This window comes from Nannospalax galili, unplaced genomic scaffold (genome assembly GCF_000622305.1).
Source record: "Nannospalax galili isolate Female #2095 unplaced genomic scaffold, S.galili_v1.0 scaffold280, whole genome shotgun sequence".
Taxonomy (NCBI): domain Eukaryota; kingdom Metazoa; phylum Chordata; class Mammalia; order Rodentia; family Spalacidae; genus Nannospalax; species Nannospalax galili.
In genome coordinates this window covers 3,841,243-3,866,297 of record NW_008347808.1, presented here as the reverse complement: position 1 = coordinate 3,866,297, position 25,055 = coordinate 3,841,243, and the positions used below count along the sequence as shown (strand labels likewise).

General features: G+C 38.0%; 1 protein-coding gene across 1 annotated transcript in view; it reads left to right on the top strand.

The window, feature by feature from the left end:
• Positions 1-25,055, top strand: part of Ophn1 (oligophrenin 1) — a 417,268-nt gene that overhangs the window by 369,198 nt on the left and 23,015 nt on the right. Inside the window, exon 20 of the mRNA XM_008844367.3 lies at positions 20,960-21,107. Within this exon, the coding sequence (XP_008842589.1) occupies positions 20,960-21,107 (148 nt within the window). The remainder of the gene's footprint in view (positions 1-20,959; positions 21,108-25,055) is intronic.

Below are 25,055 nucleotides of genomic sequence, written 5' to 3'. Positions count from 1 at the left end.
CTGGGGCTTTTTGAAGAGTTCTTAGACCTGATACCCAAAATATAATTCAGAAAGAAAAAATAAATAGAATGGGTTTTACCAAAATTTAAAATTTACAGTAAATGACTCATATTTTTAATATGAGAAGACAAGCTTCCAAGTTGCAAAGGATTCACAACTAGAATATATAAAGGACTCTCGAAGGTCAACCACAAATTTCACAGTCAAATTATACAAGTGGGTGAAAGGCATGAACAGAATGTACAGACGACAAACAGGTACATTTTTAAAATGTTCAAGAGGGAAATGCAAATTAAGAGCACAATAAATCTCACTACGTACTTATAGCAGCTAAAATTTAAAAAGTAGTGACAGTTTCCAATGGTGACAAAAGTTGCACAGAAACTCAATCTTTCATGTACTTCATATGGGGATATAAAGTGTGACTGCCTCTCTGAAAATGTTACACAGTTTCTTTAAAGAAAAAAAAAAAACTAAGCATGCACTTTCTGTGGAACCCATCTTGTGTCCTCCTGGGTGTTTTTCAGAGAGAGAAATGAAAGCTTCTGTCCACATGAAACATCTGGAGGGGTTGTAATTTATCCATAATGCTCCTATGATATGCTAAACATTGTTAGAGGCATTTTACCCTTAAGTTTACATAAGGAGACTCCAAGACATTCAAGGTGTAGTCAAGTTAAGTGACTCACCCAGGGTCACAGAATGAACAAGTTTGGGAACTCAGATTTGATATTACTTCAGATCTACACTAGGCCACCTTATGGTCTTTCCTGAGTTCTTGAAAATGAGTAACCAAAGTAAGTGGATGTAATAGTCATTAGAGATCCAAAGGCCAATTGAGTTTGAGAAAAGAGTTACTGAAGGGTTACACACTGAATACATTAGACGATACACTAATTCTGACATTTGGTGGTCATGTCATGGACGTTGTGTTCTTGGGCGAGGAGTTGATATAATCTGTACAGAAGGGAGCCATGGAAGTGCTTTAGCGTGTCCTGACTTACTGAGCTTTAAATGTCCTTACTAATTTGTGAGTGGACTGAGGAATGATTCTGGCATATTTCGTTTGTTATTAGTTAAAACATTTTTTTCTTCATGTTTGTATTCTATAAATTTTTAAGAGAAAAAGCAGGGTTCAGTTTTGCCAAAGGTATCTGGTTTTAAAAAATGATTATGCTGGTTTTGGTCAAAATGCCAAACCGTATACTGTAGCATTATGTGAAGAGCAAGTGCTGGCTTTGTTATTCTCAGGATCCAACAGAAAGTCATTGCTACTAACCAGTACTCAGTGATAGAGTGAAGATATCACACCTTAGTAGCCTGTATGTGTTAAGTGATTGCAGCTCTGACCTTTGTATGATACCAAAGATGTACTCTGGCTATGTTTTGAAACAGCAGCATAGCAACCAAGGATCTTTCCTGATTTATCAATTTACTTCATGTGAAACAGTCTACGTGGAGATAGAAAATGAACTTCTAGTTGATCATACATTTATCAATTGCCTTTTTTGAAAAAGAGAAAAATAATGTGAGTGAGATTGTTCCAGAAATTATGGACCTGATATAGGTGTAACTGTATCAAATAGTTGTGGGGATTAAAAGGGATAATATATGTGAGAGCTGAGGCTGCTCTACAAGTCCTAGGGATTATATGTTCCTTCCAAGTTGTTCAGTTAATGGGATATGATTTTTCAGTTGACATATATTATAATTTGAGTAATATTTTTTTTCCATTTATGCTTGCTTCTTAATAGAAAAGGGCTTAAACACATTGGTTTTAAGTTTCTCTCTCAACCTCTCTTTTTAACAATATCCAGACTCTATAAATTAAATGCAGTAAGTGAATTCATACTTAAAGGAGTCTGTTCCTAAATCTGTCTTAACATTGCTTTTTAAAAATAATTAAAAAAATAATCATCTCTAAATTTCTAAGTTGGAGAGTTGGTAAGTTACAGAGGAAGATCTCCCCCTACATTAATCCCCTAGATCACCACTATCAATTATTCTGTAGGCCTCACTTTTCTAGCACATAGAGCAGTGCGTATCAGGGTGCCTCAACCTGATACTGATGGCTTGAGACACAGAGGCAATTTGGACTGACAGAGGAAGGTTGATTTCTGTTTCTTGAACATTTTGTTTTAGGGAGCTGCTGAGAATTACAAGGCAAAGAGAGAGGTCAGCTGTGAATGGAGTTGTTAGTGATTTAGTTTTGAGGACAAAATATTATCTCACTTAAGGGGATGAAATGTGGGATGGATCCATTGGAATATCAGAACTAGAGAGCAACACTAAAGATATTCTTGCCCAGGTGCTTCATTTTATTTAAAGCCTCTCTTTGCAGGATGCAGGAGCAATGACAAAAGTGCATCACCAGCTCATCCCCACTCTTTTATTCTTTGGAAGCTCGTAGTGCACTCCTACAGTCCCTCACAGCTAGTTTAGAACAAAGCTCAGGAACAAGCCTTATACCTTTACCTATTATCTCACTTGTGCTTTGAAAACACATCTTGTCAGCCAGTCAGGCTTTAGCCACTTTCCTCTTTCATTGCTCCTGAGTCCACTGTATTAGGGCTAGAAACCAGTTGTTCAGTCTTCTTAGATGTGTGTTCAGTGAACCTGGAATCAAGCTATGTGCACAGTGTGGGACACTGTACTATTAGCTCATCTCATTCTGACTCTGAAATAATAGGTATTGGTGTCCTAGATTAAGGACCAGAGATACTGTGTATGGTAAGAGGCAAAACTCAGAGAAATCTAGATCTGTCTAGTTAAATTTGCATGTCAGGGAATGGAGACCTTTTTCGTGTGAAATATTAAGATCAGTCATCAGTTGTTCTTGTTTTTGCATCACTGAAATAGATTTAGCTATTGTTCTCCTCCTCCTCCTCCTCCTCCTCCTCCTCCCCCCCCATTGCTCCTCCTCCTCCTTCTTTTTTATGGTCTTTCTGAGACAGGGTCTTTCTGTAGCTCCAGCTGGCCTGGAACTCACTATGTACATCAGGCTGGCCTGGAACTCCCAGAGATCCGCCTGCCTCTGCCTCCCAAGTGCTGGAGTTAAAGGTGTGTGCCACCATACATGGTTTTGTTATTTTTTTAAAGTTCCTACCTGACTGCCAATCTCTGTCCAATATTTTCGTTTTTGTTATTTTGTTTCTATGCCAAGGATTGAAGTCGGAGCTTCATATATATCAAAGCTGTTCACCACTGAGCTATAACTCCAGTCCATTCTTTCCTTTTTACTGGGTGGAGAGGTGCTTTTTAAATGATTCAAGATATTGCTTCACTGGCTAAGTATAGTTTCCTGTGAAAGAAATTATCCTGAAGATAATTAGGAATCCTACAAGTAGTATATGTCAAAATGGATTTTATTGTCTTTGAAGAAGCATAGTTAGAAGTCATGGTTAAAAGAACTGGAAAAAAGAACGGTACAGTCCTTGTTGCAGACATAAATGATTGAGGGAAATTCTTCCTATAAACTGGCCAGAGAAAGCTGGATTGTTCTCAATACAAAGTTATGGGAACTCAAATGCTGCCTCTGTTCCCAAATGTCCAAATAGGAACCCATCCAGGAGAAAACAAAAACAAAAACAAAAACAAAAACTCAGCAATGTTGTACCAACGTGATAGATTTGAGGAGTCAAACTAGAGCCTCTTTTAAGAAACAACTCTGATTTATGTATTTTTCAGACACCTAATCTAGCAGCCCAGAGGACATAGACCCAATCCTGGTATGTTCCTTCTTTCAGAAATGTGGCTTCAGTGAATTTGAGTCTGCCACCAGAGGGCAGCAAGAGAACATGTGTATCTCTCCCTCTCACCTTTGTGGAATGAGAGATGATAAGATGTGATGCCCCCCACCCACATATATCCACAAGCACATAGATATATAGATCAATTTAAATGTAATTTATATAAATGTTAATTTTATTTTACATATTTTACTATAAAACTTATGTTTTATATTTTAATTTTTAAATGTATATCTTCATCTGCACATTCAGTTATTATACACACATATATATGTATAACATAGGTATATATACAGAGCGAGAGAATCTAATTAAGCCAGATCTCTGCTTCATTGCATTTAATCTCTGAAATGATAAGGTTAAGCTACAAGTTATTAAAAATAACATTTTTTATTAGTTTGTACATGTTGGGACATTTTCAGAATCTAATATGTAGTTCGATAGGAATTTGGCAAACATTTTCAAATGAATCTTCAGAAAAAATCTTTAAAAGCATGAATATTAAGATCAAAATGTAACCTGAAGAAAAATATCTTTAAGCAAAGAATTATTAAGATTGAGAAATTTCAGTCAGAGTGAATCTTTGAAAACACAGTTTTGAGTTTTCAACCTTGGCTAAGTTGAGATCTTCACATTTTCCAGAAGCCTAGTTCTCTTGGGCTCTGGAACAAGGGCAAGTCTTATTGGAGGTGAATAAGCATGGCCAAACCCAATGAGGTGGAGCGAGAGGTACAGGTGTATTTTCATTTTGCCTCCGATGATCAGAAACCTGAAATGTTCATTATGACTCACTTTTTCCATTCTGATCATCCTAAGAGCTCTCTTGAAGATTCAGCAAAAGGTGACTGTAACCCCTTCTTTATTTTTTTCCCAAGCTGGTACTACAATAATGATTACAGCAGTAAAAACAATAGGTAACATTTATTGAGGACTTGCTATATGCAAATATTTGATATTCAGTATCTTCTTGAGTCCTTACAAAAGCTTTATGAGGTATTCTCCCATTTTACTTATGGGTAAACTGAGACATAGAAAGGTTAAGTTTGTTATGGGTGATGAAAATCATGTATCTGTTTTTCTTTTTGTAAATATCTACTTTGTGTAGTCAGGGAGGGAGAGAGACAGACAAAAGACAGGCAGATGTAGAGTAGAGAATCCAGTGCTTTAGATTTATTTACTTATTTGTTATTTTTGCTTTTGCAGTGCTAGAAATGGAACCCAGGGCCTTGCACATGCTAGGCAAGCATTCTACCACTGAACTACATGCCCAGTACTTGAGAATTTAAAGTGATTTCAAAGCTCATACGGAGCATTTGTCTCAATGGAAAATGATCATTTCATAGTATTTGTGTATGTCTCTGCCATGTGCTTTGGAGTACTCTGAAGTCTCAGGTTTGAACACCAGAGTGTAGACGATATGGAAAGATGGGCTTCAGTAGGCTAGAGGGCCAGATGGGTGTACTCTGGCAGCCAGACTTGGAACATCCAGAGTTTCTGTAGTCAGGTCAGGCAGTAGTGCCAATAGGAGTTTCAGAGACTGGAAATCAGTGAAAGAGCACTGAGCAATTGGGTGGTTTATTTCTTTTCTCTGAGATTTTGGGACTGGTGACTGGGTTACTGCTACTTCTTTGAATTAATACAAAGAACCCAGAAAATGTCTAGGCTATGTCTGCAGGCATTCCAAATATCTCTGATGACAAGAATGTAATGCAAAGAATGGAAAAATAGCTTGAGAACCAGATAGTCCTTGAGTTTAACCCTTATGCTAGCCTTTGCTAGCTGGGTGGTCTTGAGCAAGTCAGTTTATCTGCCTGAGTCATATTTGCCTCATTTTTTAAAAAGTAGACTAAAGATGAGCTCCACCTCACTGAGTTATTGGGAGAATTCAATGTGATAAAGGTGTCAAGTACTCTCTATACTGTATATTGTCCATCTGCATACCCTGCACCATGACCATTTTATAGAATTGACAGGAAGTGAACGTGAACTTAGTGGTGTAATTCTCCTATAATCCTTTTAACTTGCTGTCCTTTAAGACATTGTAGTAAAAAATAAGTTTGTCTTAGCGGTCTTAGATCATTATTTACTTACGTTTGCTTGTGATAAAGAAGATCTTTATTTCCACAGCTCAAATCATCTGATGTTATTCTAAAAAGAATGCTCCACTTGAAATCCACCATACAATTCTTAGTAGAAAACACCCAGTTATTGATGCCAAGTAGAGACATTCTTAGCAGGATGTGACTTCATTCTCCCAGTTTCTTGGTATTCTCACCCTGAAGTAACCAACCAGGGAAATGGAGAAACAATCAGAGCATGGATTGCAGACCCAGTATAGATAACCAGTGGAAGGCTATAACTGTTTCCTACAGTGTATACTGCACTTTAAGGGAAAAGGTGCCATACGGGGCCATAGAGCTCCGACTCTAATTGCAATTCTATCTTCTATGAGCTTTCAAGACTTGGGCAAGTTGCATCTCCTTTTTGGACATCAGTTTTCCCGTAAATACAGTGTATTGGTAGGACCAAATAGGATTCTACAACGTTGTATCTTAAAAAAAAATTAAAGCTATGTGTTGCTGATTCAAAAGACAGCCTTAGTGACAGCCCTCTTTTTTAAAAAAAATGGCTCTTGGCTACAACAGATGTGACATTTTCAAAGTTCTGTACATATTCCAAGCAAACTTGGTGACACACTTAATGTTTAAAGTGGTTTGTGCCAAATGCTAAGAGCTCATTATTTTTGACCCTATTGCCACCTTTATTTCTAATGTAGTTCAAAATACAGGTTTTGCTAATATAACCAGATCCCAGAAAGCTCAACATAGCATTAGCCAGAGTGTAAATGGAGACTTGGTGGAAAGCTGGGATTCATCAGGGCCAGGTATTATAGCTTTGATTTATAGAAAGGCAAGGGTGTTTTTTGTACACTCTGATATTTGCAACCCTGAAGCAGCATCTGGGGTGAATCTGGATAGTTGCTCAGCTCTGTCAAGACTTCTAAGATTTGAGTCGGATGTCTTGGACTTTGACGAGTTTGGAAATGACTAACTTATATTATACTTTTGTTTCACACCTGAAGATATGGCAGAGAAAAATCTAGAAGAGGATTATTGTGTCACCAAACTTAGACAAGTAGTTCATAAGCCCCATTCCGAGTGGAGAAGATCCATTTCCAGCTGTGCCTCAAAGCCCAAGTGTTATCACTTGGATTTAGTCCTCAGAACACTTCAGAAGGGGGATGCCTGGGAGTTGAGCACCTGACTCCATCCCCACTCAGCAGCCAGTGCGTTATCAGAATGGGATAGTATTCCTTGGATATTGAGTTCTCTTCAATCAGGACTTTAGAATTCAACTTAGTGAATGTTACGCAAGACCCTATGTATTTTTAACTTGACTGCAGAGGGAAATCAGTTATTACTGAAGTTTCTGAAATGTGGGTGGGTGAGAAAATATGTTCTGCCTGAGCCTGTTTCCATTCAAAGAATCATTTGTTAAAATTGAAATGTTTTCTTCTATGTTATATAGTAGAAAAAGAGTTAGCCTTGAAGTCAGACACATCTGAGTTGATAACATAGCCTTGCTACTTATTATCATGTGACCTTGAACAATACACACTCTTCATTCCCAGCCAAGCCCTTGGCCTCAAATCCCCTCTCCAAGTTGGTCTGGTCTGCCTGTTGGTTAAAAATATGTACTTAATGTTTCAGCTACATAGCCACCCTGGTGCCCAAAGGAGGGAAAATGAGGACCAGTAACCTGTCACGTTCTAGTGATAATTTCTTCATCTATCATTTATGTCTCTAATCATTCTCTCCTCTTTTAATAGTGTGCAAAGGAGTACGTAGAGGGAAGAATTCTGTGTTGACCATAATGTGGTAGTTAACCACCCATGTGTTTCAAATCTAAGTTGTCTTTGGAGAGAAAAGAAATTGGGAAGATTCACGAAGTGACTCGATACACATAAAGCACTTAGAACTGTGGCTGACACATAAACACAGTATAGGAATTGCCCATGAAAGCAAACTCTGACCCATGGTGTGTTTGACCTTGTGAAAAGTTTGTGCTTTCAAGGCTGTATTTTAGTTAGTCGTCTGAGTCAACAGCTAGAAGCACCATTTCTGTCTTCTCGTACTACTGCCGTCACGTTCCCTTTCCAATGATAGCTGGAGATAAACCATGTGGTATTTGGCCCTGTAGAAAATCCCTATACCCTCTGAGTTTCAGGTTTGTTTCTCCTATTTAAAAAAATAAATTGTCCTTTATGGTAACCAGTTTAGAATAAATCCTTCCATGGATAGTCAAGAAATCAGTGGGGGAAATTAAACAGAGCAGGCTGGGTTTCTTTTCTGTGCCTCTCCAATTCCCTTTTCATCTATAAAAGTTTTCTCGTTAAAATTGGGCTGCCAACAGTAAATCAAGAGATCTTGGGCTCTTGATTACAGAAACTAATAAACTATGCTCTTAATAATAAAAAAGAGTTCTTGGACTCATCCTCTCTTTCCGTACCCATGTCTTCAGAGAAACTATGGCGTTTCCCCCAAGTTTTCCTTCCCAAGCCCATAAGTTGTCTTAGTTTATAGTTCTGTTTTCAAGGTTCTTATGATACTCATTCAGTCAATAAATATTTATGAAATTCATATTATATGACACGGAAAATTCTAGACACTGGGAACACTCCTGTAAACAAAAGCAAAGCCTTTTAAATGAGTCTTATATTCTTTTGGGGAGAGACCATATAAACAATTCCATATATTTATCATGAGCTGCTAAGAACTTTAAAGAAAAATAAGCCAAGTGAAAGGTTAGGTATTTTGTATAAGATAGTGGGAGAAGACCTCTGACAAATTAGGCAGAGAGCTGAATCGAGTAAGTATATGAGCCATGGTAAATATCTTAGGAAAGAACAGTTCTGTAAACAGTAAATACCCATTACAAAAGCCCTGAGGCAGAAATGTGCTTGGCATGTGACCAGTAAAAGGACCGTTGTGGCTGCAGTGGAATGAGCAAAAGGACCACTTGCCTCATTTCTCTTCTAAAACAAAGCAGAGTGACACATAGGCCGAAACTCACCATTAAATAGAAATGTGAACTAGGCAAAGTGGTGTACACCTGCAATTCCAGCACTCAGGAGGCTGAGGCGGGAAGACTACTACAGTTTCAAGGTCATCCTGGGCTACATATAGTGAGTTCCAGGCCAGACTGGACTACAGAATGAGACACTGTCTCAAAAAATAAACAAACAAAACAATGAAAAAGATACATGAAGTGAGGTCTTTAAAGGGTCCACAGAATAGAAAGAGGTAAATCGGTTCTTCTTACCACAGGAATTGCCAAAATTTCTACATTAAAGTTTCGGCTCCATGGTTTACATCTGCAGGCCAGCTTTGGGAAGGATGTTGTAGTCCATGATGACTGCAGGATTATGCAGGCCACATTTTTAATTTCAGAGTGGTCATACAACAAGAATTATCTGTCCCTTCTTTTCTAGACTTCTCTAATCTAAACAGAAGGCATTTTTCAATATAATATTTTATTGAAATTTTGTGAATTTCATAAATACATCTTAATCATATTTAGACCCCTTCCCCTTATCTTCAGCCCTGGATTTCATGCATAAGCAAAATACAATCTTAAGGTTACCCGTTATCTTCTCTGAGTCCTGCTTACTGGTATATTGGCAGAACAGGTCTCTCAGTCAACTTGGAGGAGCTTCTTTAAAAAAGCAGGCTTCAAGGAAGTCCTTTTGTCAATGAGAAGTGGATAATTTGTGTAACTAGGGAGGGATAAAAGATCATTTAATCTGAAAGAGACCTCCAAAAGCTGTTGTATCATTATCTCTTGATCTTTATACCATAGGGTCATTCCAGCCACCCCCACTTCCCTTATCTTTCCCTCTCAGTGTATGTATTTCTCTCTGCCATTGTCTTTCTCCAAGTAAGCATGCTTTGAAGTTCTTCTTAGTGTTGATAATATTTATAATAGTGACCACATATTGGCGGTTGGTATGGGCCAGCCTAGGTTCTCTGCATACACAATCTCATTCAGTCGCCAGAACTCTATGTGGTAGATAACATCTTCATTTTGCTACTGAAACCTCATATCAAGCCCAGGGTTGCATAGGTAGTAAGTGCCAAAACCTCAATACAACTAAGCCTGACTCCAACCAGATACCAGATACCTTATATTTATTACTCTCTCCTCTCTATTGCAGTGGAGAAAGAACACACCGCAAGGGGAATTCTATTACTTAATGTGTGTTAATGTGCCTGGTAACCAAGATTCATTTATTCATTCCAAAAGCTGTCACTAAACTGCAGCCTCTTGCCTAGTGCCCTATCAGGATCCAACTTTTACATAAGAATAATACCCAAATCTCTGATGTCAGGAAAGACATAGGACTGCCTGGAAAATTTTGAACAAACTAGTACTTGGGATGTAAGGTAACTATTGTAATGAAGCTGTGCACTGGATTCTGTAGAAGTACATGGAGAAGTGGTGGTGCTTCTTCTCCTCTTCCTCCTCTTTTTTTCATTATTTTTACCTTGGCTGAAATATGAGGGGTTTTAGTCCAGGCTGTCCTGAACTCTTGATCCTCCTGCTGCAGTCTCTCAAATGCTAGGACCACACTTGTACACTACCACGCCTGACCAGAGAAGGTCTCTTACAGTGGTTAATACATAAGGCGAGTCTTGAAAGTAAGAACTGTGGGTTAACTGAGGTGCCAGTAAACTTCCTATCTTAAAGGTCTCCCATAAGAGGAGACAGAAAATTCAGTGCTAAGGCAGAAGACTGGTAAGACACCTAATCATCCTTACCACTTGACTTCAATCTCTAGGACGTAAATAGTGTTTCATTTGCCTTTGTCATCAACAAAGAAAGAGGAAAGAGGCAGAAAGGAGCATATATAGCTTCTTTATAGAAACTCAATCCAAAATATTGTATGCATCATGTCCACTTATATTCTGTTGTTTATAATTTGGTGGCCTTACGTAGCAATAAGTGAGGCCAAAAAATGAAGTCATGGGTACTCAGCTAAAACTCAGCGACTTCTATTCATAGAAAAGAAAGGGAGGATAGGTACTAGAATGAGCAAATACGCCTCTATTATATGGGGGAATATGGCCTTCTCGGTACAAGAACACCTGAATACATATAGGAATGAGAGATGGAGAGTTGAAGACTGGTAAGAAGCCAAAGAACAAAACAACTAAGAGCATAAAGAACTAGAATATTTGGCGTGGCTGCAGTATGAGGTGAATGGGGGGAATGCAGGGGAAATAAGGACTGGAGATTGTTGATAGTGACCAGATTAAATTTTTCTTTGATTTATTTATTTTTATTTTATGTATATGAGTGTTTTGACTACATGGGTTTGAGGTCAGAAGAGGGCATTGGATCTCATGGAACTGGACTTAGAGAAAGTTATTAGCTGCCATGTGAGTGCTGGGAACCAAACCTGAGCATTCTTCACCAACGTGTTGCCAGTGCTCTTAACTACTGAACCATTTTTCCAGCCCATGTGGCCAGATTTTAAAGTACCTCATGGTAACTAAGGAATTTGAACTTTGGCCCCCCAAAATGAGGATTTACTGAGATATTTTAAGCAGAGAATGGCACAGGAGATTTGAGTTTAGAAAGATCATTCTAGTACACCATAAACAGGTTCATGAAAGGAGTGACTAGAGGAAGAAGGAACAATTAGCAGACGATGTACTGATCACAAAGAGACATGAAACTCTGAACTAAGGCAGTGGTAGTGAACAGAAGGGAGAAATCAAAGAGATAAAAGGAAGTAAAATTGGTAGAAGTTGGTGACTAAACAGATGTGGAATGGAAAAGGGGAAAATATTAGGAGAATAATGTGCACATTTCTCGCTTGAGCATTAGCATTGTTTTAGGTAATAAATTATAAGTGAAGAATTGAGTGTGGTGATAATTCTAGAAATGTTGCACTTGAGATGCTTCTGAGTTGTCCATGGTATCACTGAGAAACTAATTAGATACATTGGTATAGAAAAAGAGTAGACAAGTCTGGAGGTACAGAAACTGCCAAGAAGTGATGGGTCTATTATTACTAGATCAAGACCACAGAAAACCGAATCCTGGAAAGGGAAAAGACATAGGAAAGATTGTTAGAGAAGGACTAGGCAATTAGCACAAATGCTGAAGAAAAGTCAAAGTGAGGATTGAGAAGTGTCCTTTGGATCTGGCAAATAGGTTACTGGTAATTATTGTAAAAATAGTTAAAGAGGAGGAATGTGAGCATGGACTAGGTTGAAGAGCAAATGAAAGATGAAGAATGGCTCTCAAACTGACTGGGAAGTAAAGATGAAAATGAATGTGGTAGCAGGGGAGGATGGTCCAGATTATAGAGAAGTCAGTTGTTTTGAATGCTGCAGAGAAACAGAGTGTCTATAAGGAGCAAATGATGGAGAAAGTTCTCTGAAGACCCAGGAAGAGATCAAATGGAGTTGAGGGCACAAGTAGAGATGCTCTACTGAGATGGAAAGTGTGGAGGAGTTAATGTGAGTTCATGAATCTGGATGCCAAAGAATTTGTCATAAGAAGACAGGAAATTGAAATTTCTTTCTAAGGACTTCCTTTTTCTCTGAAGTGTGTTACAGGACCATCTGACGGGGAGGGGTAGCCTATAATCAAGTGTGTTAGGAAGGCTTGGCAGCAATGACATCTGGGAAAAGGGTGACAATAGATCATGAGTTTATCTCCACGAATAATACTTAGTTTTTAGTGCTATCTGGTAGCTGGATAGAGGGATGGAGGGATAGATCTAAAAAACACACTAAGTAGATATTCTGCTTCCTTACCTTATTCAACTTTTTTCAAAGTATGTTCAGAAAGTCACTTCAAGGTAAAATTTTTCTGGAATCCCACCCGCATTTAGTAATTATTTGCCATTCCTATTCAGTTTTATAAGGCAAGGATTTTTCAACCTTGACTATTTTTATCAGTTTAGGCCTCTGTTGTGATTGTCCTCTACACTGTATGAGTAGCATGTTTAAGAGCATCCCTGGCTTCTCACTACTACATGCTATCTCACCTCCCACAGTGATAACAATGAAAATGTTTCTAAAGGCATCATGAAATGTGCCCCTGAGAGACAAAACTGTGCCCAGTTGAGAAGTTCTCTTCTTAAAATAGACAAATTCTAGAGACAGAATATAAGAATTATGCTAGAAAAGTATTTGCAAATGTCTATCACTTGATCATTATGATTGTATTTGAAGGTAGGAGTAATCTCTTTCAGTAGATTGGTCTATTGAGGCTCAGAGATGTTAAAGGACTTTACATAAGATGAGGTTTCTATCTCAGTAGAGTACCTCTACTTTCGCCCTCAACCCCATCTGATCGCTTCCTGACTGTTTGGAGATAACAAATGATACACCTGAGATATGAATACAGGAATGTTAGATTCCTAAAATATATTACAATTTTTACTCACTAAGAATCCTAAAAGTAGTGAGAATCAAAGGGATATTTAAAGCCTTTATTGATCCTGCTAGAATGAACCCAGATATGGTTAAAACAAATCACTCTCCTAAAAAGAGCTTATCAAGCCAACTTTCATCCATTTATTTACTGGGTCAGTGTCATGTATTAGTCTAGTTGGCCAAATGTAGCCTTGTTCTTTTAATATACATCTTACTGTCACTTGTGAAGCTTTTATGTTTTTATGTATATAAGCTATTTATTTTCTTTTGTTCCTATACCCTTTATAATGCCTTTGTCCATTTTCCTGTTTGGGCAGCTAGTTTATTTATTACTGATTGATATTAGCTCATTCTCTCTTCTGTATATTGAAATATTTCCCCTAATTTACCTTAAGATCTGCCAATAGCTACATCTTTTTTTACATTTTTAACATTCACACAAACAATACCAAATCCTTCCCAATGTGATATGGTAAGTCATTTCAAATTTTGACCATTCAGATAAATGTGTTGTAGTGTTTCATTATAGTTTTTTAAAAATTTTATTTATTATTTTTATTTTATGTGTATGCATGTATTGTCCTGAGTGTAGGTAAGTGCACCCGTGTCATGCAGTGCCGCAGAGGACAGAAGAGGCTGTTGGATCCCCTGGAACTGGAGTTACAGACAGTCGTTAGCTGCCATGTGGGTGCTGGGATTCGAACCTGGGTCTTCTGCAAGAACAGTCAATGTTCTTAACCACTGAGCCATCTCTCCATTCCCAGAACCTCTTTTTATGTTAACCATACCATTGTGTCCTTTGATGAAGTATCCGTTCTTAATGTTTTCCCTATTTTTAAAATTGTATACTTACATGATATTTGAAATATTTTTATTGATTATTTCATCATTTTATACAATGTACTATGATCGTATTCAGACCCCTGCCCCATTATCTACCACCCACCCTACTACCCCGTGAGTTCATGTCCTCTATTATTTTTTAATATTTTATTATTTTTATTTTATGTGTGTGCATGCATTGCCTACATGTATTTATGTGCACCTGTGTCATGCAATGCCCGTGGAGGACAGAAGAGGGTGTCAGATCCCCTGGAACTGGAGTTACAGACAGTTGTTAGCTGCCATGTAGGTGCTGGGATTCAAACTGGGTTTTCTGCAAAAACAATGTTCTTAACCACTGAGTCATCTGTCCAGTCCCATGTCCTTTATTATTATTTTTCTTTTATAAAGGCTTATTGGGTCTAATTTTGTTCCCCAAATTCTTTTGGGTATGAGTCTATCTCTAGGAGTCTATTGAACCTACCAGGTGTCACACAGTTAAAGAAAACTGACTCTCTCTACCACAACAGTTATCAATTACCAGTAGCTCCTCAGCTAGGAGTGAGGGTCATGCCCACCTCCTTCCCTATAGTGGGATTTTTGTCTGGCTTGAGCATGCATAGCTTTTGTACATGCTATCCAAGAGCTATGGGTTCATACATGTAATTACCCTATGATGTCCGGACAATTCCATTCCCTTGAATTAATCTACCACCTCTGGCTTTTACATCTTTCTGTCCCCTCTTCTACAATGACTCCTGGGAGGAAAGGGTGTGATATAGGTGTCCTATTTAGGATAGAATATTCTGAAGTCTATTATTCACATGAACAACACCAAAGTTGGCCAATTGTGGATCTCTGTTAATTGTCATCTGGTTCTATGGGTATTACAAAAGTCATCAGTTTAATACTATGTCCACTTAGCAGAATAATAGCAGTGGGTTCTACCCTACAGCCTGGGACCTGTCTAGCCATACGTTCTGGGCCCTGATAACAGTGCCAGGTATAGGCTCCATCTTGTGAAGCAGGCTTAAAATCCAGTCAAAATGCAGTTGTTACTATCATAGGTTCATGCCACTATTGTACCAGCGGGCATATTTTTCCATGTTACTCATTGCAGCTCACAGGATTCACAGCTGGGTAACGTTAATGATTACTTTTCTCTTGGAGTAGCATGTATATCACTTTCTAGTACTATGGAATCCAACTAATAAAGATGAAACTTCAAGGTCAGTACCAGCTTGATTTCTCTTTGTTCTTCAACTCATGTATGTTAGTCCTACTACTAAGTTCTGGCAGGTAACCAAGAGCAGTGTTAACAGCCAGTATTGTTTGAGGGTCTATGGGACCCCAATGATCAGGAACTCCAAAAGGGAATTTTATTGTTGGCACTGACCTTTTTATTTCCTAGCCTGTAGTGTCTGAAAGGGCCATTGAAACCCTGATATAGGGTAACTACATTTAAACTCTTTTTAATGGCTTTTTCTTTTTCATATTTCCTTTTTATTACTTTTATTTTTTAATTTGACATGTACGAGTGTATTGCCTACATGTGTGTAAGTGCACCTGTGTTGTGCAATGCCCACAGAGGCCAGAAGATGGCAAAGGATCCCTTGGAACTGGAGTTAAAGATGATTGTTAGCTGCCATGTGGGTGCTGGGAATCGAACTCAGGTCCTCTGCAAGAACACTTGGTGCTTTTGACCACCGAGCCTTCTCTCCAGCCCTTAAATGACTTCTTCGAATGGCCTTTAGTGTTACTTATCCCTCCCTTACTCCCTCCTCTGCCTTGCTCTTCCATTGCCCACCCTATTTAACCAATCCTATTCCATTATTCCCTCTTCTCCATTTTTATGACCACATTTTGTCTCTCCTCCCAATAACCTCCCTGTGGCCCCTTGTTGATTTCCCGATGTCTATTGATTTTTTTCTATTAAAACACGCCTATCTAAAGATTCAAAGCTAACATACAATTACAAAAGCAAACTTGTAACATTTGTCTTTTGGGTCTGAGTTATCTCACTTAGGATAATTATTTCCAGTTTCATCTATTACCTGTGAATTTCACAATTTATAATAGCTGAAAAATATTCCATTGTGTAGATATACCATACTTTTATTATCTCTTCATCAATGGATGGACATCTAGGTTGTTTTCATTTCCTGGCTATTGTGAATAGGACAACAATGTACATAGATGAGTAGGAATGTCTGTAGTAGGATATAGAGTCCTGTGGGTACATGCCCAAGAGGAATGTGGCTGGATTATGTGGGAGATCAATTTTTAATTTTTTGAGGAACCTTCACATTGATTTCCATAATGGCTGTACCAGTTTGTACACCCACCAGATGTGAATAAATGTTCCCATTTCTACACATCCTCGCCAGCATTTGCCATCATTTGTGTTTTGAATCTAAGCCATTCTGACAGGGGTAACATTAAATCTCAAAGTGCTTTTAATTTGCATTTTCTTAATGCATAAAAATGTTGAAGATTAAAAAATAATTCTCAACCATTTGTATTTCATCCTTTGATAACTCTCTGTTTAGTTACTTGCCCAAGTTAAAAAAAAAACTATTATTTTTCACTTTATGTGTATGAGTATATTGCCCGCATGTAAGTGCACTCGTGTTGTGCATGCTGTGCCTACAGATGTCAGAAGATGGTGTCAGATCCCCTGGAACTGGAGTTATGGATGGTTGTTAACATCCATGTGGGTACAGGGAATCGAGCCTGTCTCCTCTGCAAGAGCAGCAAGTGCTCTTAACCTCTGAGTCATTTTTCTTCAGCCATACTTGCCCCAATTTTTAATTGGGTTGTTTTTGTGTTTTTTTTTTAACATTCAGTTTCTTTTTTAGTTCTTTACATGTTGTACATAATTACCATCTGTGAGATATATAGATGATAAAGAATTTTTCCCATTTTTCTAAGCTGTCTCCTCACTCAAATAATGATGTCCTTTTCTATAAACAAGCTTTTTAGTTTCATGAGGTCCCATTTGCCAGTTTTATTCTTAATATCTGAGCTTTTGGGATCTTGCTCAGGAAGTCCTTTCCTGTGCCTATAAATTTTAATGTACTCTCTACTTTCTTCTCTGTGGAATTTAGAGTATCAGGTCCTTTGTTGACTCCCTTGATCCATTGGAGATAAATTATGTGGAGAGGGAGAGATAGGGATCTAGTTTCATTCTTCTATATGTAACTAATGTAGTTCAACTATACATTTTGTTGGACATGCTACCATTTCTCCAATTGCTTTTGGCCCCTTTGTCAAAAATCAGGGATAGACTTAAATCTGGGTCCTCACTTCTATTTCACTGATTAATGTCTTTTTAAAATGCCAGTACCATGCTGTTTGTATTATTATAGATCTGAGTATAATTTGAAACCAGAGATGGTGATACCTCCAGCAGTTCTTTTATTATTTAGGATCTTATTATTGAGTTTGGGGAGGTTTTTGAGACAGGATCTCCCTGGAGGCTCAGATAGCCTGGAGCTCTCTATATAGGCCAGGCTGGCCTCAATCTCATAAAGATCTACCTGGTTCTGCCTCCCTAGTGCTGGGATTAAAGGTGAGCACCACCACTTCTGGTTTGGAGACCTTATTCTTTTTTAAACTCAACCTGTGGTATGTATTTCATTCTCTTAGTAATGTCTTATAAGAGAAGCATACAATTTTAAACTTGATAGTCTTATTTGTCAACTTTTGTTTATAATCATTGTTTCAATTTTTCAATTTCTTTTATGTTTATATCTAAGAAACCTTTTGTCCTTTACAAAGTCACAATTTTTTTTCTACCAGAAAATCTTATAATTTAGCCTTTATATTTGGACATAGAAACATTTAATTTTCAGTTTTACATGTGAAATAAAATATGAATTATTATTCTTTTTTCATAACCGTTGTTTATGAATATCCTATTATTTTGCCATTTCTGCTGATGTTTCTGTACTGAATTGTCTTTGTGAAAAGAGTCCAATCATCTGTATAGGGGTTAGTCTATTTTGGGAAGATCTATTATGTTCCACTGATCTATTAGTGCACCTTGGTACTAATGCCAATGTTACATTGTCTGGATTTTTATAGCTTTATATAATAAGGCTTAGAATTAAGTAATATCAAACCTCCCTCTCAATTTTTCTTTGCAAATATCATTTTGATTAAATCACTTTCATTTTTATATAAATTTTTGAGTGAGCTTGTTAATTTCTACCGAAAGCTTACTGTTATTGGGATTGTATTCAATCTGTAGTATTATGAAATTTTTAGAAACTAGGACAACTATTTCATCTCTGGTAAGCTCTTACATCCTTGCCTTTTCCACCTCTACTAAAGAATGCTGCTGTACTCCCCTTCATGCATGGTCATCTGCACAGTGCCTTGCGGTTTGCAAGTTTTATATGCATCATAAGGCTTCCCTTATTGCCTTTTCATCTCATGATCCACTTTCAATGCCATATACTCAATGGCTCAGAAACCATTTTACATGTGTTTTTGACGTGGTTTCCTCTTTTTTGTCTTTCTTTCAGACTGAAGGAAAACTAGTCCCTATTGCCAGATCTCAGACCGAGGAAGTAGTTGTAAATGGTCTTTCAGGAGATTATTTGCCCTTGTATGTTTTACTTATAAATGTGTGTGATTTTCGAGCCAGCAAGTCAAGGGACTCTTACTGGTTTCAGAGACATGATAGACATGCTTGAAATCTAGTGAAGCCACTATGGAAATCAGTGTAGAACTTTCTCAAAAAAACTAAAAATAAGCCGGGCGTGGTGGTGCATGCCTTTAATCCCAGCACTCCGCAGGCAGATCTCTGCGCGTTCAAGGCCAGCCTGGTCTACATTGTGAGTTCCAGGCCATCTGGGGCTACTGGGAGACCCTGTCTCAAAAAAACACCCCCCCCCAAAAACAACTAAAAATAAAATGACTATGTGACCCAGCTATAGCATTCCTTGACATATACTCAAAGGACTCTGCATACTACGTTAGAGGAACTTGCACATCTTTGTTTATTGCTGGTTTATTTACAAATGGATAATGACAATATGGTATGTATATATAATGGAATTTTATCCAGCCATACAGAAAATCCAAATAATGAAGACAGGAAAATGGATGGAATTAGAAAATATTATATTCAGTGAGGTAACCCAGATTCACAAAGACAAACACCACAGATTCTTATAAGGGAATCCTAGATTCAAATTTTTATATATGTACATTTATGTGGGGAGTCTGTATAGATGTCAGGAAACTAGAAAGGGGCCCATGACAGGGAGGAAAACAGCTTCAAGGAAAAGGGACAGGGAGGAACATGTGTGATATGAGAGTGAAAGGAGGAATAGTGGACGTGGAAAGGTTTAAGTGAGTGTGAGGTGGGCAGGGCAATGAGGGAGCAGAGGATGGCAAGGGTCAACAAAAACTATCTATGAAAGTGCTGCAAGGAAACTTATTGCAACATAAAAGAATAAAAAGTAAGAGAAAATCTAGTTCAGAGACAGGTAACAAGGTAACATGAATGCTTTGCTAGAAAGTGATAAGAAATGCTAAGGGGAAAACAATAGAATATAAAAAAAAGTCAAGGAAGAGATAGATAGGAAATGCGGGTAGAGGAAGGTATGGTAAAGCTTATACCCATTAACCTGGAAGGCTTTAATGAGAAAGATACATTCACTGGACTCCTGAAAAGTTGAAAGGGCAAGCTATATGAACATTTGGAGAGCTGAGCTCCCCACATACAATAAATAGTACAAAAGCCCTGGAATGTGCAAGGTACAGGAAAGGATGTTTGTAAAAATTATTGCACTACCAGAGCAGATGCTCACAGAATGCTAGGTAGCACTTTCAGATAATATTACTGATAGCAGAATCGGAGATTTGACATAGAACTATGTAGCCGCATTGCTCATCTAATTGCTACTATTTTCCCTTTCCTTCATGCATGTATTGAAGAAGATAAGTGTTGGCTTGTGGTTGCTCTTGCGTTGTTCCTGTCCATTTTCCTACTTGTATACTGACGTGCCACATGTTACCAATCATATACTTTCCATAGTGACCCTGGCTTGAGAGGATGCTGGGTTCTGACATTCCTCTTTTTGCTAATTATTGGGGTAGACACTGTTATTTTCACTGGCTGGACAGTGATCTCATTCCTTCCTCATATCATATGTTTGTTATCTCAAAGTCTGTGCACTCAAGGCAAAAGATTATTTTCCTCAGAAAGAAGAAAACCCTTCCATGCCCCAGAAACCCTATGTGAAATTCTAATCACAGCTCCTGTTACCCTGCCCTAATTTCTCTTCTGTATAACATCCAATGCGCTTTGATTTTACTTCTTGATTTTATTTTACGTCTATATTTGAATAGATAACGACCATAGTATGGCATTTTAAATAACAAGATAACATAGGATGGAAAACAAGTTTTCTTCACTCTGTTCCACAGCCTTGAGACAAACAAAATGACTAAATTAGTGTCCTTTGAGAAACATTGTGTGCATATGTGTACAGGGGCATGCTTAGTCGCAGTCTGCCTCTCACCCCCACCCACACAAAGCACCTTGACGACTTTTGTCACTTCATTCTTACCACATCCTGTTGGGTAGGTGCTGCTATCCTCATGACAAATGAGGGAGGACAGTAAGGGAAGATGCTCAGGCTTAAAGAAGGAAGGTGTCGTCCCTGAAGTCTCTCAGGTAATAAGTAGAAAATCCAGGGCTGACACTTTTTTGTCTGTACTCTTTTCTTCACACTGGGACCAATTCTGTATATTGATCATAGTAGATTTCTGAACACTTGCTGGTAGTTACAGGGAGTAAGAAAATCCCCTTAGTTTCTTAAGCCATTTTAATATTAATATGACAGACCAAATCAGTAGTGGTAGGCATCAGTGGGTAGCTTGTCTAATTGTTTCCTGGATATCTTCCTTCCCATTCTACAGATCTATTTAGGTCCACCTGAGGACAGTGTTATGCCTCCAGTGCCTCCACCTCGATTGACAGCAAGAAGGCACAAACCAATCACGATTTCTAAGCGCTTGCTTCGAGAAAGGACGGTTTTCTACACTTCTTCTCTGGATGAAATTGAAGGTCAGTAGTTAGCTTCCATATGATGACTAGAAACAAAGAAAATATTGCAGGACAGAAATGGAGGTGTGGCCATTTTCTCCATAAAAAGGTAGGCTTTTCTTAGTTTGTGCATTGTTTTGTTTGTTTTTGTTTTTTGCTAAAAAGTAGTCAAGAGAAGCAAGCTTTATAGATTGTGTCCTAAGAGGGAATTCGATTATTGGCAATTGGAAGGGCAGGGATGAATCTGTAAAGGAAGCTGCATAACTCCTTGTAAGGCCAGTAACAGATCCAAGATATTCTTACATATGTGCCCCTACTTCATTGAAATATGTGAGCCAGGTGCTTGCTAATGTTCTAAGATTTTAATTCAAATATAGCTACAGTGGATTGAATAATTACTGTGTTCTAGCCAGTATGCTAGAGGCAAAGTGAAATTATGATACATTCCCTTGAGCTCATGGAACTTATAGGAGAAAATGAGATGTAGGTATGTGAATAAATAAACACCACCCAGTAGAATAACTGCTGGTGAAGAGATGCACCCATTCTACATGGGTCTTAGCTCCCTTCTACCCCATGGAGACTACTTTATCCAAGTTACCGATAAACTCCATGTGGCCAAACTAATCACTCCACTCTACTTTTGGGTTGGTGAGCAGCCTTTGACAGCTAACTGTTTTCTCTTCCTAGAAACACTGAACTTGGCTTTCAGGACATTAAACTCTAAATCTCTCAACATCTTCTGTTACTTTTTCTTCTCTTCCCAACTTTGACATGTTGGGATAGCCCAAAGGTCTCAGCCCTCTTCTCTATGTTATTTTATGACAGATCTCTTTATGTCTCTTATCTGTAAATATTAATTCAAAGTTGCAGATGATTTCCAAAATTTTTCTACAGGATTAGGTCTCCCTTTTATTGTTGTTCCAGAGTGTCTGTTCAACTGTTCTCCATGAGTTAACTCGAGTACCTCAAAATCAAAATTCAAAATGAACTAAGCAGCTCTGTTTATTATATTTTATTATTTTATTTTATTTTTGGAAGTGGTGATGATGCTGAGGCTGGAACCCAGGACTTCATATATGCTAAGCAGGCACTCTATCACTAAGCTACAGCCCTAGTCCAAAACACAGTTCTTGATTCTCTATTGCTTCTTTCCCTACTCCTGTTGTGATTTCTCCTTTCTAAGCAACTGGTAGTTCCAGTAACCTGGCTACTGAGGTCAAGAACTTTGGGCTCCTTCTTGATGACTCTGTTCCTTTTCCCCGCACATCAGATGTATCAGCAATTCCTGTCAGCTGTGCCTGCACATCACCTGGTAAATCTTCATTCCCATGGGGAACAGGGTGAGGCTCTACCATCTCTTCCGTGCTCTCCTTGCCGGCCTACTTGGCTGCCTCTAATTCATTCTCCACAGTAGCCAGTAAATTGTCTATTATTTCAAAAATGGAAAGCAGGTTACCTTATTCCCTCTGTTCCAAACTTTCAGTGACCCCTCTTTGTGTTTAGAATAAAAATTTTGTTTTATGCTGTATTCAGTGACCATTACTTAGCTCTCTGACTTACATTTATGCACCTTGTGACCTCACTGTCCCTTTTGCCTTTTCTGCTCTAATCTCATGGGTCTTGCTATTCCTTATGGGTGTCAAGTTTCCAAATGCTGTCTCCTCATAGAGACCTTTTCTGAGCACTCTAAAAAGTTTTCCAGTCATTTCCTTTCCCTTTATAATATTTTGTTTTATTTCTGTCATGTGCTGACATTTTTATCTATCTTCCCCATTAGGATGTTAGACCTATTTTGTATCACCAGCCCTTAGAACAATTCCTGCTATACATCGCATGCACATAGTATATATTTTTAAAGTGTATGAATGGATGTATTAGGAATAATGAAGAAAAAGGGATTACCTTGCTTAAGGGGTCACTTCCATAGAGGAGGAGAGAAAAGGAAAACAGAAGGCAACATTGAATATTTTTTCTGTTGTTCTGTAATCATATTTTTATGAAATAAATTTGCTTATTTATGATTTTCTCAAATATAAACTATATACCGGAAGAAACTTAAAAATATTTTTTGGGTTTATTTTTATTTTATGTATATGGGTGTTTTGCCTGCATGTATGCAGTGCATCATGTGTGTGCTTGCAGAAGTCGCAAGAATTCATCAGATCCCCTGGAACTGCAGTTTTGATTGGTTGTTAGCTGTCATGTAGGTGCTGGGAACCTCTGTGAGTCCTCTGTGAGTAGCCAGTGCGTTGAACTGCTGGGCCATCTCTCCAGGTCCAGCAGAAACATTCTGACACTTTATCCCCAACATCAACACAGAACCTGCTGCATAGTAAGTACTCAGTTAGTGAGTGCAGTGAATGAATGAACTGAGTATCAGTAGACCGATGATCTAATATCACTTTGTCCACTAGCCTTTTTAAATTTTTTTTTTATTGAGCATTTGTAATTTCATACAACAGTTCTTAATGAAATCAGGTAGGACTCCAATATTGAACTCATCCGCCCATGGCTCAGGGATCGTTGTGAAAGAGGGGGTGGAAAGATTGTAGGAAGCCAGGGCCAGTTCGTGATCACTAGTCTTTTGAGTAACTAGAATTAGCCACTTCCCCTCTCAATTTGCCCCTCTCTAGTGAAAGCTTTATGCCAGATCGTCAGTGATATTTGCCAATCTACACATTCAAAAATTTTTATAAACTGATAATTCATAGGCCTTAAGATCCACCTTTTAAACTGTAAAACTCAGTAAAGTATATTTTATGCAACCGTATTATTCCAAAATATTTGAATGAGCCTAAAAAGAAATCTTCCAACCCCGTCTTTTCCCCAACCTCTGGTAATTACTAATCTACTTTCTGTCTCTAGAAACTTTACTATTCTGAACCCTTCATTTAAATGGATCATACACTTTGTAGTCTTTTATGGCTAGAAAATTATTTCACTTATGTAGATTTATCCATACTGGAGTGTTAAAGCTTTTTATTGCCAAATAATATTTCAGGCTATGAATATATGACATTTTGTTTATCCATTCCAGAGTGGATGGACACATGTAATATATTCATATTTTAGTCATTATGAATAATGCTGCTGTGATTATTCAGGCTATTGGGTGAAAGTCTCACTTCAGTTTTCTTGAATATATTACTGAGTCATATGTTTACTCTATAGTTAAACTTCTGCAGAATGGCCATGCTATTTTCCAAAGCAGGTATGCCATGACATTTGCTTTCCCACTAGCAATGAATGAGGGTTCTAATTTCTCTATATTCTGGTCAGTGCTTGTCATAGTCTGACCTTTTCCTTATGACCATCTTATATGGGTATGAGCCTATAATCTCATTTAATCTTCAATATTCCTGAATGAGGTAGGTATCTTGAGCTTCATTTTATAGTGATGTCATTGGAGGCTCAGAAATGGTGAGTAATTTATCCAATTAACATTACTACCACATTACAAAGCAGTGACTTACACCCAGCTATCTTATCCCAATGCTCATTTGCCTACTATATGTAATGTTGTACTTTTTATAATGGGTCCAGACACTATTCTGATAATCAACCAATCCTACTCACCACTTTTCTTTACAAGTAGCACCTAATCACCAAATTTAGATTCTCTTTGTAAGTAGCATTTTAGTGACTTTTTCCCTCATCAAAGCCCTGACCATTCTAAATCTGTTTCTTTTGAGACAAGGTCTTGCTATGTGGCCTAGGATGGAATTGAACTCATAGTCCTTTTGCTTCAATCTCCTGAATGATGATGGGAATATAGGTGTGTGGCACCATACCTCACATTCATTCTACCTCTTTAACAGATCTCTCTTTGCTGATGCTGTTTCACTTTAGATCAGTGTCAACAATATTCCCATATCCAGTCTCCCAAACTCTAGTTTCTCTGGTCTAATCTGCTTCATAATGAATCTAAGAAAATATTCTGGAGATTATATATATATATATAATCTC